This window comes from Mytilus galloprovincialis, chromosome 2 (assembly GCF_965363235.1).
Source record: "Mytilus galloprovincialis chromosome 2, xbMytGall1.hap1.1, whole genome shotgun sequence".
Taxonomy (NCBI): domain Eukaryota; kingdom Metazoa; phylum Mollusca; class Bivalvia; order Mytilida; family Mytilidae; genus Mytilus; species Mytilus galloprovincialis.
Window position 1 is genome coordinate 98,606,583 of NC_134839.1, and position 14,315 is coordinate 98,620,897.

A 14,315-nucleotide genomic window follows, 5' to 3' on the forward strand; every position below is an offset into this window, starting at 1 on the left:
CAATTTTTGTGATGGTTACCGTAGACTTGTAAAATTATTGCGTTTGCTCTATGTGTGAATCAAATAATTGCCTTACCAGATTGCAGTTTTGATAAAGGTAATTTTATTGGATAATCTAATTCTGATTTGAAAACAGCCGGGAAGACGGAAGTTGCCTTTAAGGCTTTATCAAGAACTTTTGAATGACAATAGTTATAAGTAACAGTTGGGTATACTATAAACAATAGGTAATTAAAAGTAGAAGAATATTATTGTAAAATTTCATGGGTCATACGAAGAAATCCATGGTAAAAAAACGCCCACTGGTCACAGAGACTCAGTGAGACAAATGCTGAAATGGAGAGAGAGACAGGCCATAACACAAATCATTGTGTACGGACTCATTCTTAGATGAAAAACAAAATTTTAACACTTAAACAGAATAACGTATATCCTTATCTGTCTCCATTTCCGTATTTACCTTTGCACATGAATGAGGTAAACAACCAAAACATTTTAAATGTAAATAGTCTGAAGAGAGAACTTTTTTGTGTTGCCAGACACAGCAACACTGCAAAGTCTTCGAAATATTGATTTTGGTTCTTTACAAACAGACTCCTTCATTGTTAGTTCAGCCATATTGAATAGGGGCAGTTTTTCACAATAGAGGTATAAATGAACTGAATACTACATGGTCCAAATAATAACCACGTTTTGCCAGGCTATTTTCTTTTTTCTTTGACGCCTTCCTTTGATGTCATAACGCTGAAGCCATTTTTTATGTCTGGACTTTGACTCTTTGAGAGCAAATTTTGGACTATGCGGTATGGGCTTTGCTCATTGTTGAAGGCCGTACGGTGACCTATAGTTGTTAATGTCTGTGTCATTTTGGTCTTTTGTGGATAGTTGTCTCATTGGCAATCATACCACATCTTCTTTTTTATATTTGAGACCTAATTTTGACTGAAGTTTGCTTTGCTGGTTAGAAATTTTTGCGTAGTTACAAAGTGCTACCCTTTTTGAGCTTATTTTTGCAAAATATTTCTAGAAATATCCAAAAGAAATGATAAATAAAAATAAGATACGATTCCTTTTGAGGTGGACAAATATTTATTTTGTTTCCAAAATAATTTCCCAGAACTACCAAAATACGTCACTTCCAAAGAGTATTAAACTCGGTAAAATTTTATGGACCAGAATTTCAAAATAATGTAAATTGACGAATTCAGGATTTCGGGTCCATCAAATTTTAAAAATTACTGATAAACTTGTCTATAAAAAAGTACATAATTTGAAATCAGAATGACCATTTCACCATTTCGGAATCTAATACTTTCTTGGTAATATTTTCAAAAGCATTCATCAAGATGTTGTGATTGGTTTAAAACGTTCTAAACAATGGTAATTGAACCACTGACGTAATATTTCATTTAGATGAGATTACCCATAGTCTGTTAAATGTATAGAATGTGTAGCTGATTTTCCCTTAGATAATTGGATAAAGAATACTGTGGCAGATATTTTAAATGGTAACAATTAGGCAGCAACCATTTGATTTTCTGGGGGTGGCTATGGATTTTTTTTGGAAAAAAAAGTTTGTTTCCAGTTTATAGAGAAAAAAATAATTTGTTTTTGATTCTGAGAAAAAAAAAATGTTTGTTTCCCCCTCAGCTGCCACTATATGTAATGCTAAAATTGAAAGAAAAAAAATGTTTTTCGAGTTGTCACGAAAAAAAAAAATTGTTTTTCGCCACAGGCAGAAAAAAAGTTTGTCCAGAAAAAAAAATTCATAGCCCCCCCCCCAGAAAATCAAATGGTTGCTGCCTTAGCAATGGTATCAGTTAGCGGTAGTGCAAGTTAACATTATTATGAGTTGACTTTTAGGGGAATGAGTTGATGTGGTATCAGTTTACTTAACTAAAGTGTCCAAACTAAAAAGAGCTATATTAAACTATCATTTGCCCTTACCCTATCACTAGTCCTGAACTTAAAACCTGTTCTAGAAGACAAACATACCCATACCATATTATTTTATATTTGTTTTTTGTGTGTTATATATTGTTTACATTTTTTTATATTCCAGGTGACAATGGATACAAAGTTAACTTTCCTTGCAGCTTTTGATGACTTAATGAGGAATGCCAAGGTTCTTCAAGTTGGAATTGAGCCAGGTATTATCAAGCTAGATTTGTTTATTGTCTTATAGTTTTCTAGTGCAAGGAAAGAAACAGGCCTTACTTATTTATTCTTTTTAACATGAGTTACAGACAAGTTTTATTTCTCATCAATGAACAAATTTTGCATTCTGACTAACTTAAACTATCTTTTTGCACTATGAATTAATCATTTAGCTATTCCTAAAAACAGTTGTAATTGTATTTCAATGTGTTCCCTTTATTCTTACCCTGATTCAAATTCACTGAAAATAAAAAAAAATATTACTCTATACAGGTTAAAGATAGACCAAAATCATTGCATAATTTCCTGAAATATTAATTTCCTTAGTGGTAATCTAACTTGACCATATTTACCAAAGTTATCAACAGTTGATAAATAAATATGATGATTTTTATACGACCGCAAAATTTGAAAAATTTTTCGTCGTATATTGCTATCACGTTGGCGTCGTCGTCCGAATACTTTTAGTTTTCGCACTCTAACTTTAGTAAAAGTGAATGGAAATCTATGAAATTTTAACACAAGGTTTATGACCACAAAAGGAAGGTTGGTATTGATTTTGGGAGTTTTGGTCCCAACATTTTAGGAATTAGGGGCCAAAAAGGGCCCAAATAAGCATTTTCTTGGTTTTCGCACTATAACTTTAGTTTAAGTTAATAGAAATCTATGAAATTTTGACACAAGGTTTATGACCACAAAAGAATGGTTGGGATTGATTTTGGGAGTTTTGGTTTCAACAGTTTAGGAATTAGGGGCCAAAAAAGGGCCCAAATAAGCATTATTCTTGGTTTTCGCACAATAACTTTAGTTTAAGTAAATAGAAATCAATGAAATTTAAACACAATGTTAATGACTACAAAAGGAAGGTTGGTATTGATTTTGGGAGTTTAGGTCCCAACAGTTTAGGAATTAGGGGCCAAAAAGGGACCCAAATAAGCATTTTTCTTGGTTTTCGCACCATAACGTTAGTATAAGTAAATAGAAATCTATGAAATTTAAACACAAGGTTTATGACCATAAAAGGAAGGTTGGTATTGATTTTGGGAGTTTTGGTCCCAACAGAATAAGGGGCCCAAAGGGTCCAAAATTAAACTTTGTTTGATTTCATCAAAATTGAATAATTGGGGTTCTTTGATATGCCGAATCTAACTGTCATGACTGTGTATGTAGATTCTTAACTTTTGGTCCTGTTTTCAAATTGGTCTACATTAAGGTCCAAAGGGTCCAAAATTAAACTTAGTTTGATTTTGACAAAAAATGAATCGGTTAGGTTCTTTGATATGCTGAATCTAAAAATGTACTTAGATTCTTGATTATTGGCCCAGTTTTCAAGTTGGTCCAAATCGGGGTCCAAAATTAAACTTTGTTTGATTTCATCAAAAATTGAATAAATGGGGTTCTTTGATATACCAAATCTAACTGTGTATGTAGATTCTTCATTTTTGGTCCTGTTTTCAAATTGTTCTACACTAAAGTCCAAAGGGTCCAAAATTAAACTTAGTCTGATTTTAACAAAAATTGAAATCTTGGGGTTCTTTGATATGCTGAATCCAAAAATGTACTTAGATTTTTTATTATGGGCCCAGTTTTCAAGTTGGTCCAAATCAGGATCTAAAATTATTATATTAAGTATTGTGCAATAGCAAGTCTTTTCAATTGCACAGTATTGCGCAATGGCAAGAAATATCTAATTGCACAATATTGTGAAATAGCAAATTTTTTTTTAATTAGAGTTATCTTTCTTTGTCCAGAATAGTAAGCAAGAAATATTTAATTGCAAAATATTGTGCAATAGCAAGATTTTTTTTTTAATTGGAGTTATCTTTCTTTGTCCAGAATCAACTTAAATCTTTGTTATATACAATATACAATGTATATTCACTTTTTACTACCAACTGATAAATTAAAATAATCTTTACCATTCAGTGATAACAAGCAGTTTTTTTTACATCTTATTTCCTTATCTTATCTAAAATGTTTTTAGATAATGTATGTTGGACATTTGCCAGACATGACTATGATGTCATTTTCTATTTTTATTTGCCAATATAAAATGTTGCTGATGAAGTTTTTTTTTTATTGTTTTATACAATAAACAATGTATATTCACTTTTACTACCAACCAATCTTTACCATTCAGTGATAACAAGCACTTTATTTTACATTTTAATATTTTATGATGTATTTAACAGTAGTTATTGTTGCAAACTCCATTAGAAATTTGAATTGATATCAGTTTTGGAAAAAGGGAAACGGGGATGTGAAAAAAGGGGGGGGGGGTTAAATTTTTCTCATTTCAGATTTCATAAATAAAAAGAAAATTTCTTCATACATTTTTTTGAGAGGATTAATATTCAACAGCATAGTGAATTGCTAAAAGGCGAAAACAAACTTTTAAGTTCAATAGACCACATTCATTCTTTGTCAGAAACCTATGCTGTGTCAACTATTTAATTTTAGATTTAAAAAGTTTGAAGAAGAAATCTTTAATTGTAAAATTTGTAAAATCTTGACATTTGTTTTGTGTAAAAAAAACCCATGTAATGTCAAAAATTTGATCACAATCCAAATTCAGAGCTGTATCACGCTAGAATGTTTTGTCCATACTTGCCCCAACTGTTCAGGGTTCGACCTCTGCGGTCGTATAAAGCTGCGCCCTGCGGAGCACCTGGTTTATATATTTTAACACACTGCAGGATAATCTTTTAAGGTACTGTGGGGCAATGTAAGCGCTGTGGGGACAACAAAAATAGTTTGAAGGCTTCATATTGGCCTGAGGAGAACACAAATCTGTCTCTGTTGGTATTTCAAAGTCAATTGCTGTTTTTTCATAGCCCCTAAATTCACTTACTTAGTGGCCTAGTTGGCAACTACTGGCAACAAGATAATTTTGTCCTCTCATATCACATATCGTTGTATCAAGAATTATATTATAACTTCATTTGCAAAGAAATAAACAATCATAAATCAAATATTTTATGAAATTGTATTTTTTTTTGACATGGTTATTTCATTTTCAGAATTCAGAAGATTTGTAGGAAATCAACAAGAATGTCAAAGAAAATGGAGAGATGCTGAGACAGAGCTGGATAGAATAAAGGAAAGAGTTAAAGCATTAGAGGAAGAAAACAGTTTATTAAAAACCAAGCTTAGACATGCACATGTTCAGATTGAAAGAGAGGCTGATGAAAGGAGAAGGATTGAACATAATAAACTAGAATTGGTTTGTTTTCATTAATACAATTTACATGCAAATCTTACATGTTCCATATATACATGTATATGGCAATATTAAATCTGTGTATTAGAATATAGATCACATGAAGGCAAAATAACAGGTTAGCAATATGGCATCTCTTTTCAATTAAAATCTTACAAGGAAAAATTACTATTATGCATGAAAATTTTGGGATAACTGTTAATATCTTTTAATAAAAAAAAAAGGAGTATTTCAAATTTGCACATTATGTAAATACATAACAGTGATCTGGAAGGATTTTTTCTCAATGGGCCCCCTAAAAATAAATTCAATTGGCCATTTAAAAAAATAATGGGCCATGTTGTCAATTGAGAGGGTCATTTGAATTGACTACAGTAAAAAAAAGTGTATATTTCAGCAAAGAGGTGGTGGTACTTACCTTTATGATTCTAATTGATATCATGGATATTGTTCCTGTGATTTTTATTAATTTCAATTTAAATGAATATACAATAACTTCTTCCAACATGTCCAAGGTTTAAGATAACCTTTATTTACAATGTTAAAACTGGTACTGTTGCCTTGTTCATGTTTTTTTTTTTAAATTAAATTTGGGTCTTCGTCGATATTATACTTATTCCAGACTTTCCGTATTAGAGGACGTTTCTGGTATTTCCTCTGCACTTCTTGAATTATTATAACTTCATCACAATGACAAGAATAACAGTAGAGAGTATCATTAATTGATAGAACAAAACGACAATTCGCTGAAAGCATGTTTACAAAATGTCAAAACGAACCAAAGACCAAAAAATGACAAGGACAGTTAAGCGCCTTTTATGGAGACAAAACTATATTCATAAAAAAGCTTTGGGTTTTTTTTGTCTCGCTTGACAGAGTCAAAAAGCGGGACATAGAGAGACGGCGGCGTCAACAATGTATTAGTTTGTGATTAGGTCTAGTTTATGGTGAACCACTAGTGGTAAGTCAAAGATATTTGGTATGCAGTTTTATAAGTATTGGCACATGTCATTACCATTATGTAGATTATTTGACCCCACCCCCTCAGTTATGGTCTATTGACTTTGAAACCATTGCTTAGTTTTCATGTATTAGTTTGTGATTAGGTCAGTTTATCGGGAACCACTAGTGGTAAAGTAATGATAATTGGTATGCAGTTGTATAAGCATCAGCATATCTCATTTCCATGGAGATTATTTGGTCCCACCCCCTCAGTCATGATCTATTGACTTTGAAATCATTGCTTGGTTTTCATGTATTAGTTTGTAATTTGGTCAGTTTATGGGGAACCACTAGTTGTAGGTTAATGATAATTGGTATGCAGTTGTATAAGCATTGGCATACCTCATTTCCATGGAGATTATTTGGCCCCACCCCCTCTTGGTCTATTGACTGAAAATTTTGCTTAGTTTTCATATATTAGTTTGTGATTAGGTCAGTTTATGGGGAACCAGTATTGGTAGGTTAATTATACTTGGTATGCAGTTGTATTTACATTGGCACATCTTATTACCATGGAAATTTGTTTACCCTCCCCCTCAGTTATGGTTTCTTGATTTTGAAATTTTCCTTAGTTTACATGTATTAGTTTGTGTTTAGGTTTGTTTAAAGAGAACTACTTATGATAAGTCAATGGTATTTGGTATGCAGTTGTATTAGAATTGGCACATCTCATTTCCATGGAGATTAATTAGCCATGTACCTTCAGTCATGGTTCATTGACTGAATAGTTGCTAAACTTACATGTTAAAGTGTTGCTATTTTTTTTCAACATTTACATTATCAAATTCCAAAAAAGCGAGACATCTCTCTGTGATAACAGTTTATTTAATCGAAATGATAGTAAGCTAAGCTAAAATAAAAGATTATGATTAGAGAAAAAAATCTCGTCTGTACTAGCCAAATTTCACAAATTTAAAGTTGTTTATAAAAAATTATATCATGAATGAAGGTTAATTACATTTTTGGGTAATCAGTTTTACCATGTGGTTCTATTATTACCATAGGAAAACACCAGAGACGTCCCAAAAATTTAAAGGCGCTCCTATCATTGGAGGAACATTACACAGTTGTACACACACATGGCGGCACAGAACACGATCGGAAATCCATTTGACGATATCTAAACGTTTCCAAATGAAGTGAAAAATATTGTGCACCACGTGGGTGCTTACATATGTCACTCTATGCGCCATTTCAGGTGGATAGGCACAGGCCACACGTCCTTCCTGACCACTGACATAAGATAAAAATATAAATTAATCCACAATTTTTTTTTACATCATTATATGCATGTTTTTCATGAAAAAGAAGACGACTGAGTTAATGGAGTTTTCCATCCATATTTCCTGCGTGGAAACATTGGGCCTTAATTAAAATATTGTTTGTTTGACCTTTTCCTACCCTATTTTTTGAAACAGGGTAGGTAGGTAGGTAGGTAAAATATTTTATTTTTCTTTTCCAAAAAATAACTTGGCTTTGTACATTTTTTGTCATGGGTAGCTAGGCAGGTAGGCTGGCATAATATTTTATTTTATAAATACAAAATCTGCATGATATCATTTTTGTCTGTATTTGCTTTTGTTTTAAGTAGGATTTTACTGATCATTTCTATTATTAAATTGTCTGGGACTATAAGTATAATAGTCCAAGGTAGTTATGAAAAAAAATTATCATGTAGAATGTGAAGTTAATTCATATGCACTACTATTTTGTTTTCAAATGTCAAAATGCAGGGCTGTGCAGCATATTTTCAACGTTTATATGCCTGTAACTTTTAAGAGTTTTAACTTGCACTGATATTCTGTACTACGTACATGTACCTTGTACGCTTAACTCGACCGAAAGATATATATCTCCCTAGCATGGTTTGTGAAACAGCTGTACAATGTGCAATCTATAGCATGTTTTATCCTGACATTCTACCAATTTTATCAAAATTTGAACTTAAATTATCAGAGATGATATCTGGGAAATAAAAAGAATATTTGACTAGAATATAAAGCCACTGCTGAGTGCTCAGCAGTGCATTTCCCACCATCATCATCATGCAACCAGTTGAAATAGCTAAAACTAAGCATGTGTCTTACTTTACTTACAACCCTAGAGACTGGGTGTTTAAATTTTCGTGTGTCCCGGTGTTATCAAGAAAAATCTAAAAGACTTGAAACTCAATTGTCACATATTTTACATTGCATTTATACATGGTCTGTAAGGAAAACTTGGCGATTTTACTGCCAATTATCCTCCAATTTACAGGCCTTTGGTTCATGCCAGATATAAATAAAATGTCAAAGCTGGTCGAGGCGGCATCCTGATATACAGATCACCAAAGGGCAATGTTAGTCATATCATGATTTCAAAACTTTCAACATTGACTTCAATCAAAGGTGTTGAATTTCAAATGCAAGTGTTAATGCCAAACGCTCACGTGATACCAAACGGACTTAACCTTATATGGGGAAGATAAAAGCCGAGGATTCCGGTAAAAAAGTTTTAAGCGGGAAATACAAATATAAGATTTTTGGTAGGAACGAAAAAAAAAATAAAATAAAATATTGCTGGTAAATACAAATAAAAGATTTTCAGTCGGAACGAATTTACAGGGTCGGTCGGTAAAGGGCAAACAAACAATATTTTAATTTAAGCCTTGTGTGCATCCAAGAAATAACAAAATAAGTTTACATAAACTTGACTATTGCTATTTAAATAGTCTTAAATAAATTTGGGTTTTTTTTTTGATAACATAATATATTTGTGTGTCTTCCTTGTAATCAAGCACTTTTCAAATCTAGCTCGTTGTAGTTATTACTGTTTTTTCCCAACAGGATCAGCAGATTGGACTGGTAAGGGAATTGTTATGTGATAAAAATAGTAAAAGTATGTTGCATGACCAAGACAGAGAGAGACTTGCTTTCCTTAATACCTTTACACAACAGAAATCAAGACTAGACACTTCTCCTTCCAGGAGGTAAGTTATTTCTTAATTTAACCTTTAAATAAAAAAAATGCTTGTTGAACTGTATCAGATTTTTTCTATTCAAAAATTCCATTTAATTCAGTAATGAAACTAAACATTTTTAGTGGTCAACAGTCAATATTTACCTTTTTTTTTTATTAATTTATACAAAAAAAAAATGAAATAAGTAGGATGCAAATGGCAAAATATATCTGACATATCAATAACCAAACATAAGTGCTACTTTGAACAAGCACTTGTATTTTAATCTCACTAGTTCTCCCTATCATTTTAGAAAGTCACTTCTCCTTTTGTTCCTCAATACGTCAAGTAGTGTAAGCTCTGCAATCATAAAGCAATGATGATCAAATAACGGCTTTTGGTAAGCTTAATTTTGTTTCTAGGATGTACTTTTAAAATAGAATTAATTTTTGTTATGTCTTATTTCAGATTAAACACAATAAATGAGTCAACACATTCTATTCTGTCTGACTCTGATTATGACAAGACAGAAGATGATTTACAATCAACATATCTTCGTAGTGGTCGAAAGTACAAACGGCCTTCAGCACCACCTATGGAGGAAGCTGAACCAAAAAGACGAAGAAGTGATGAAGAGGTAATAGCAATACATTTTAACAGTACATTTTATATATATGTCGGTTCTACATTGTTTTCTTTTTGTTTTTGTCTGGACTTGACACAGTTGCAATGTCCAAACTTAGGCATGCTGTTTTCAATGGTTACAAAGCCAACAATTTGTTTAATCATCAGGTCAGTTTAATTAGAAACATTAATTGTAAGTCAATGTTAAATGATTTGCCTTTATACAAGCCTAGAAACATCACATTTTCTTCTTTTTCAAAATAAAGACTTTCTAAAAGATAAATTTAAAAAAAAAATTGATGGAAAATTTGAAACTATTTTTTTTAGAAAGAAAGTTCTCTGATCACAACAACAACTGTGACACTAGATGCAGTAGGTAAACCAATAGCTGCCACAACAAATGTTACTTCAGGTCCCCAAAGGAAACTAAACAAAAGTTTTAGTGAACCAGCTCTTGACAAGTATGGTTCCCCGGCAACAAGAATGGCAGGTATAGTAAGATAAACTTATTTTTCAGGTTATTTCTCAAAAAGGAATAAAAAGTATATACTATACATATACATGTATATAAAAAAGAAGTTGTGGTATAATTGCCAATGAGACAACTCTCCACAAGAAACCAAATAACATAGAAGTTAACAACTACAGATAACTGTACAGCCTTCAACAATTATTAGAACCCATACCGCATAGTCAGCTTTAAAAGGTCCTGAAATAACAACTGTAGAACAATAGGAATAAGAACACTAAGGGCATAATTTATGTAAAAAAAAATGAATGAAAAACAAATATGTAACACATCAACAAACAACTTTGGACTGGCACATACATACAGAATGTGGCAAGGTTAAACATGTTAGCGCAAGATCACAACCCTCCTTAACCTCAGACAGTGGTGTGACTGTACAAAATAAGAAGGAACTATAAAAATCAGTTTAAATATGTCTATCCATAACTTGTAACAACAAAATAAAAAGCCATGACACAACATACCTTACATGGGTGTATCATTAAAGAGGTTTCAATTGACATTGCTTTCAAATTGAAAAAAAAACCACTATTTATTTTCACTTTATACTGTTCTGAAGAATATGCAGTTGAAGACTTCTGTTTCACTTTTAGTTTTCTAGTCCAATTTCATCCCACTTTCTTATTAACTTTATTTGGCTGCTGGCTTGATAACAGAAGTGCAAATTTGAAAAAAAAATTTACTTGTAAGGCTGTATGGTTATATTTATATTCACAGATAGTGAACCTGAATCAGATGATTCTTGTTATGCTACACCAGGCAATAGGAATAACAACAGACGCAAATCCAGAAGTAGAAGAACAACTTCAACAGCAGAGTAAGTCTAAGGTTTAGATCCGTTAGTGATTAGATTGCTCCTGCAGCATTTATAGTAGAAAGAAAAACTTTAATATGTTCTCATTTTTATGCAGTTCATTTACAGAGAATAAACATCAATTTTTTAGTTTGAAATAGGAAAGATAGAGATCAAGGTAATTTTTGGGAGCAATCCTCAAGCATATAATAATATGTTAAAGCTCTTTTTACAATTGCTTTCATAGGGATACTTGGGACATGCTTGAATCTTTATTTCAAGGATGATTAATTTTGCAATGCATTATTATTTAGCTTCATTTCATTTAATGAACTGAATAAAAAATAAAGAATGAAAAAATTATGAAATAAATAAAAGTATGCAATTAATTTAAAGTGGTTATTTTAGATTAATTTTAAAACATAAAAAAGTTGTAATTGAATTGATAACAATACATGAATGGGATAAAACTATTAAGAAGACCGGTATATGGTCATTCAAGAGAACACCAAGGAACTATCAAGGTTTGTGCCATATAAACTCTATTACTGATGATTTCACCCTTTTTTGATGTGCTAGATGTCAAATTCAAGCATTATTCAGAAAATAAAGGAGTTGGTTTTGTGTGCTGGTTTTTGATTAATGTAGATTATTTTGTTTCTATGATACACATACAGTATTGTTTGTTATTTTTCAGTACTCCTGGAATGAGAAAAGCTCTATCTGCCAGTAAAGGTCTAAATAGAGTACATTTCTTCATATCAAAAACTGTCATTAAACCAGAAACCTGTACACCAGTAAGTATACACAGAAAGCTCTATCTGCCAGTAAAGGTCTAAATAGAGTACATTACTTCATATCAAAAACAGTCATTAAACCAGAAACCTGTACACCAGTAAGTATACACCGAAAGCTCTATCTCAGTGATCTGGAAGGTTTTTTTCCCCATGGGCCCAGGGCCCCTCAAAAATAAATTCAATGGGCCATTTTAAAAAATAATGGGCCATTTGAATTGACTTCTGTTAAAAAAAAAAGTATCAGTATATTTTGGCAAAGAGGTGTTGGTACTTACCTTTATTGTTCCTGTGATTTTGTAATTTCAATGAATATACAATAACTTCTTCAAACCCGAACAATATTTAAGATAACATTTATTTACAAAGTTTAAACTGTAACTGTTGCCTTATTCATGTTCATGTTTTTTTTTGTACATTAAATTTGGGTCTTCGTCGATACCATACTTATTCCAGACGTTCCGTATCAAAGGACATTTCAGGCATTTCCTCTGCACTTGTATTATTATAACTTCATCAGGGTGACAAGAATAACAGTATAGAGTACCATTAATTCATAGAACAAAACAACAAATCGCTGAAGTCATGTTTACAAAATGTCAAAACAAGCCAAAGACCAAAAAATGACAAGGACAGTTAAGCGTCTTTTATGGAGACAAAAACTATATTCCTAAAAAGTCTTTGGGGTTCTTCAATCGAAATAATAGCAAGCTAAACTAAATGAGATTGTTATTAGAGTTTAATCTCATCTGTACTAGCCAAATTTCACAAATTTAAAGTTGTTTATAAAAAAAATATATCATGAATGATGGTTAACTACGTTTTTCGGGTTATCAATTAGATCGCATGGTTCAATTATTACAATAGGAAAACACCCGAGACGTTAAACTGCATGGTTCTATTATATGGAAACACCCGAGATGTTCCAAAAATATATAGGTGCTCCTATTATTGGAGGAACATTACACAGTTGTGTACACACACATGGCGGCACGAAACACGATGGGAAATCCATTTGACGATATCTAAGCGTTTCGAAACGAAGGGAAAAATATCGTGCGCCATGTGGGCGCTTACATTTGTCACTGTATGCGCCATTTCTTGTCAATAGGCGCAGGGCGCACACCCTTCCCGATCACTGCTATCTGCCAGTAAAGGTTCTAAATAGAGTACATTTCTTCATATCAAAAACAGTCATTAAACCAGAAACCTGTACACCAGTTAGTATACACAGAAAGCTCTATCTGCCAGTAAAGGTCTAAATAGAGTACCTTTCTTCATATCAAAAAAAGTCATTAAACCAGAAACCTGTACATCAGTAAGTATACACAGAAAGCTTTATCTGCCAGTAAAGGTCTAAATAGAGTACATTTCTTCATATCAAAAACAGTCATTAAACCAGAAACCTGTACACCAGTAAGTATTCACAGGTGTTATGGTGACTTGAGTAACACCGGTATCACTTAGATTACAATTCTACCTTGCCAGGTAAGTTTGTATTTCGCCTATAAAATACTTATTTAGCCTTGAGAATTGAAAGGTCAGTTTATCCCATTCATACAATAGAAGTTGATACATTTGGCTTCATGCCATTTACCTTGTCCAAAATTAAGGCCACTTTATTGTTATTGTGATATTGTTAAAGTACAACAGAACCCTATATTCTGACCAATACTTACACATTCGATTGTTCAAAATCTGTTAATGTTGAATTTTTGGGGTTATTTTCGGCCTTTAATTGCATATTTCTTTACATGGTACTTTTTTTCAGATATAAAAAAAAATATCTGCTTGACTTTATAGAAATAGACTATGCTTGCAGGTTATCTATTACACTGTCTTGTTTTTTGTTTTCACCAAATTTGACAGATTATTATTTAGTTGCAAAATATTTTAAATGAGAGCTGAATTTTTTTTCTATTTTTAATGTACATTGTAGGTTAAAATAATCATAATGTGAATAAGAATGAAGAAAACATCTTGGTCCCAAAAAAAACATCATCAACCAGGATATATAATTCAAAATATTAATTTATTATACTAATATCAGTTCATATAGAATAAACTTTTAAAGATTATATTGATTCCTATAAACTTGAAATCTCAAGCCACTGTTTTGCATGTTTACAATGTAGGTGATGTCCCAACAGAAAATCAATAAATATGACAGTACAATGTACTCTTAGCACAAACACATAAGGTCACTGTGAAATGGACATCTAGGGCAAGAAACAGTCAGTTATACCAAACCAGTTTGA

General features: G+C 32.0%; 1 protein-coding gene across 2 annotated transcripts in view; it reads left to right on the forward strand.

Annotated features, from left to right (window-relative positions):
• The first annotated feature begins 103 nt into the window (after nt 1-103).
• LOC143065052 (rac GTPase-activating protein 1-like) overlaps nt 104-14,315 on the forward strand; it is a 30,179-nt gene continuing 15,967 nt past the window's right edge. For both annotated transcript variants that reach the window (XM_076238364.1, XM_076238365.1), the window contains exons 1-8: nt 104-227; nt 2,063-2,150; nt 5,178-5,380; nt 9,205-9,347; nt 9,786-9,954; nt 10,269-10,431; nt 11,188-11,287; nt 11,961-12,060. In XM_076238364.1, the coding sequence (XP_076094479.1) occupies nt 2,069-2,150; nt 5,178-5,380; nt 9,205-9,347; nt 9,786-9,954; nt 10,269-10,431; nt 11,188-11,287; nt 11,961-12,060 (960 nt within the window). In that variant the 5' untranslated portion in view covers nt 104-227; nt 2,063-2,068. The remainder of the gene's footprint in view (nt 228-2,062; nt 2,151-5,177; nt 5,381-9,204; nt 9,348-9,785; nt 9,955-10,268; nt 10,432-11,187; nt 11,288-11,960; nt 12,061-14,315) is intronic.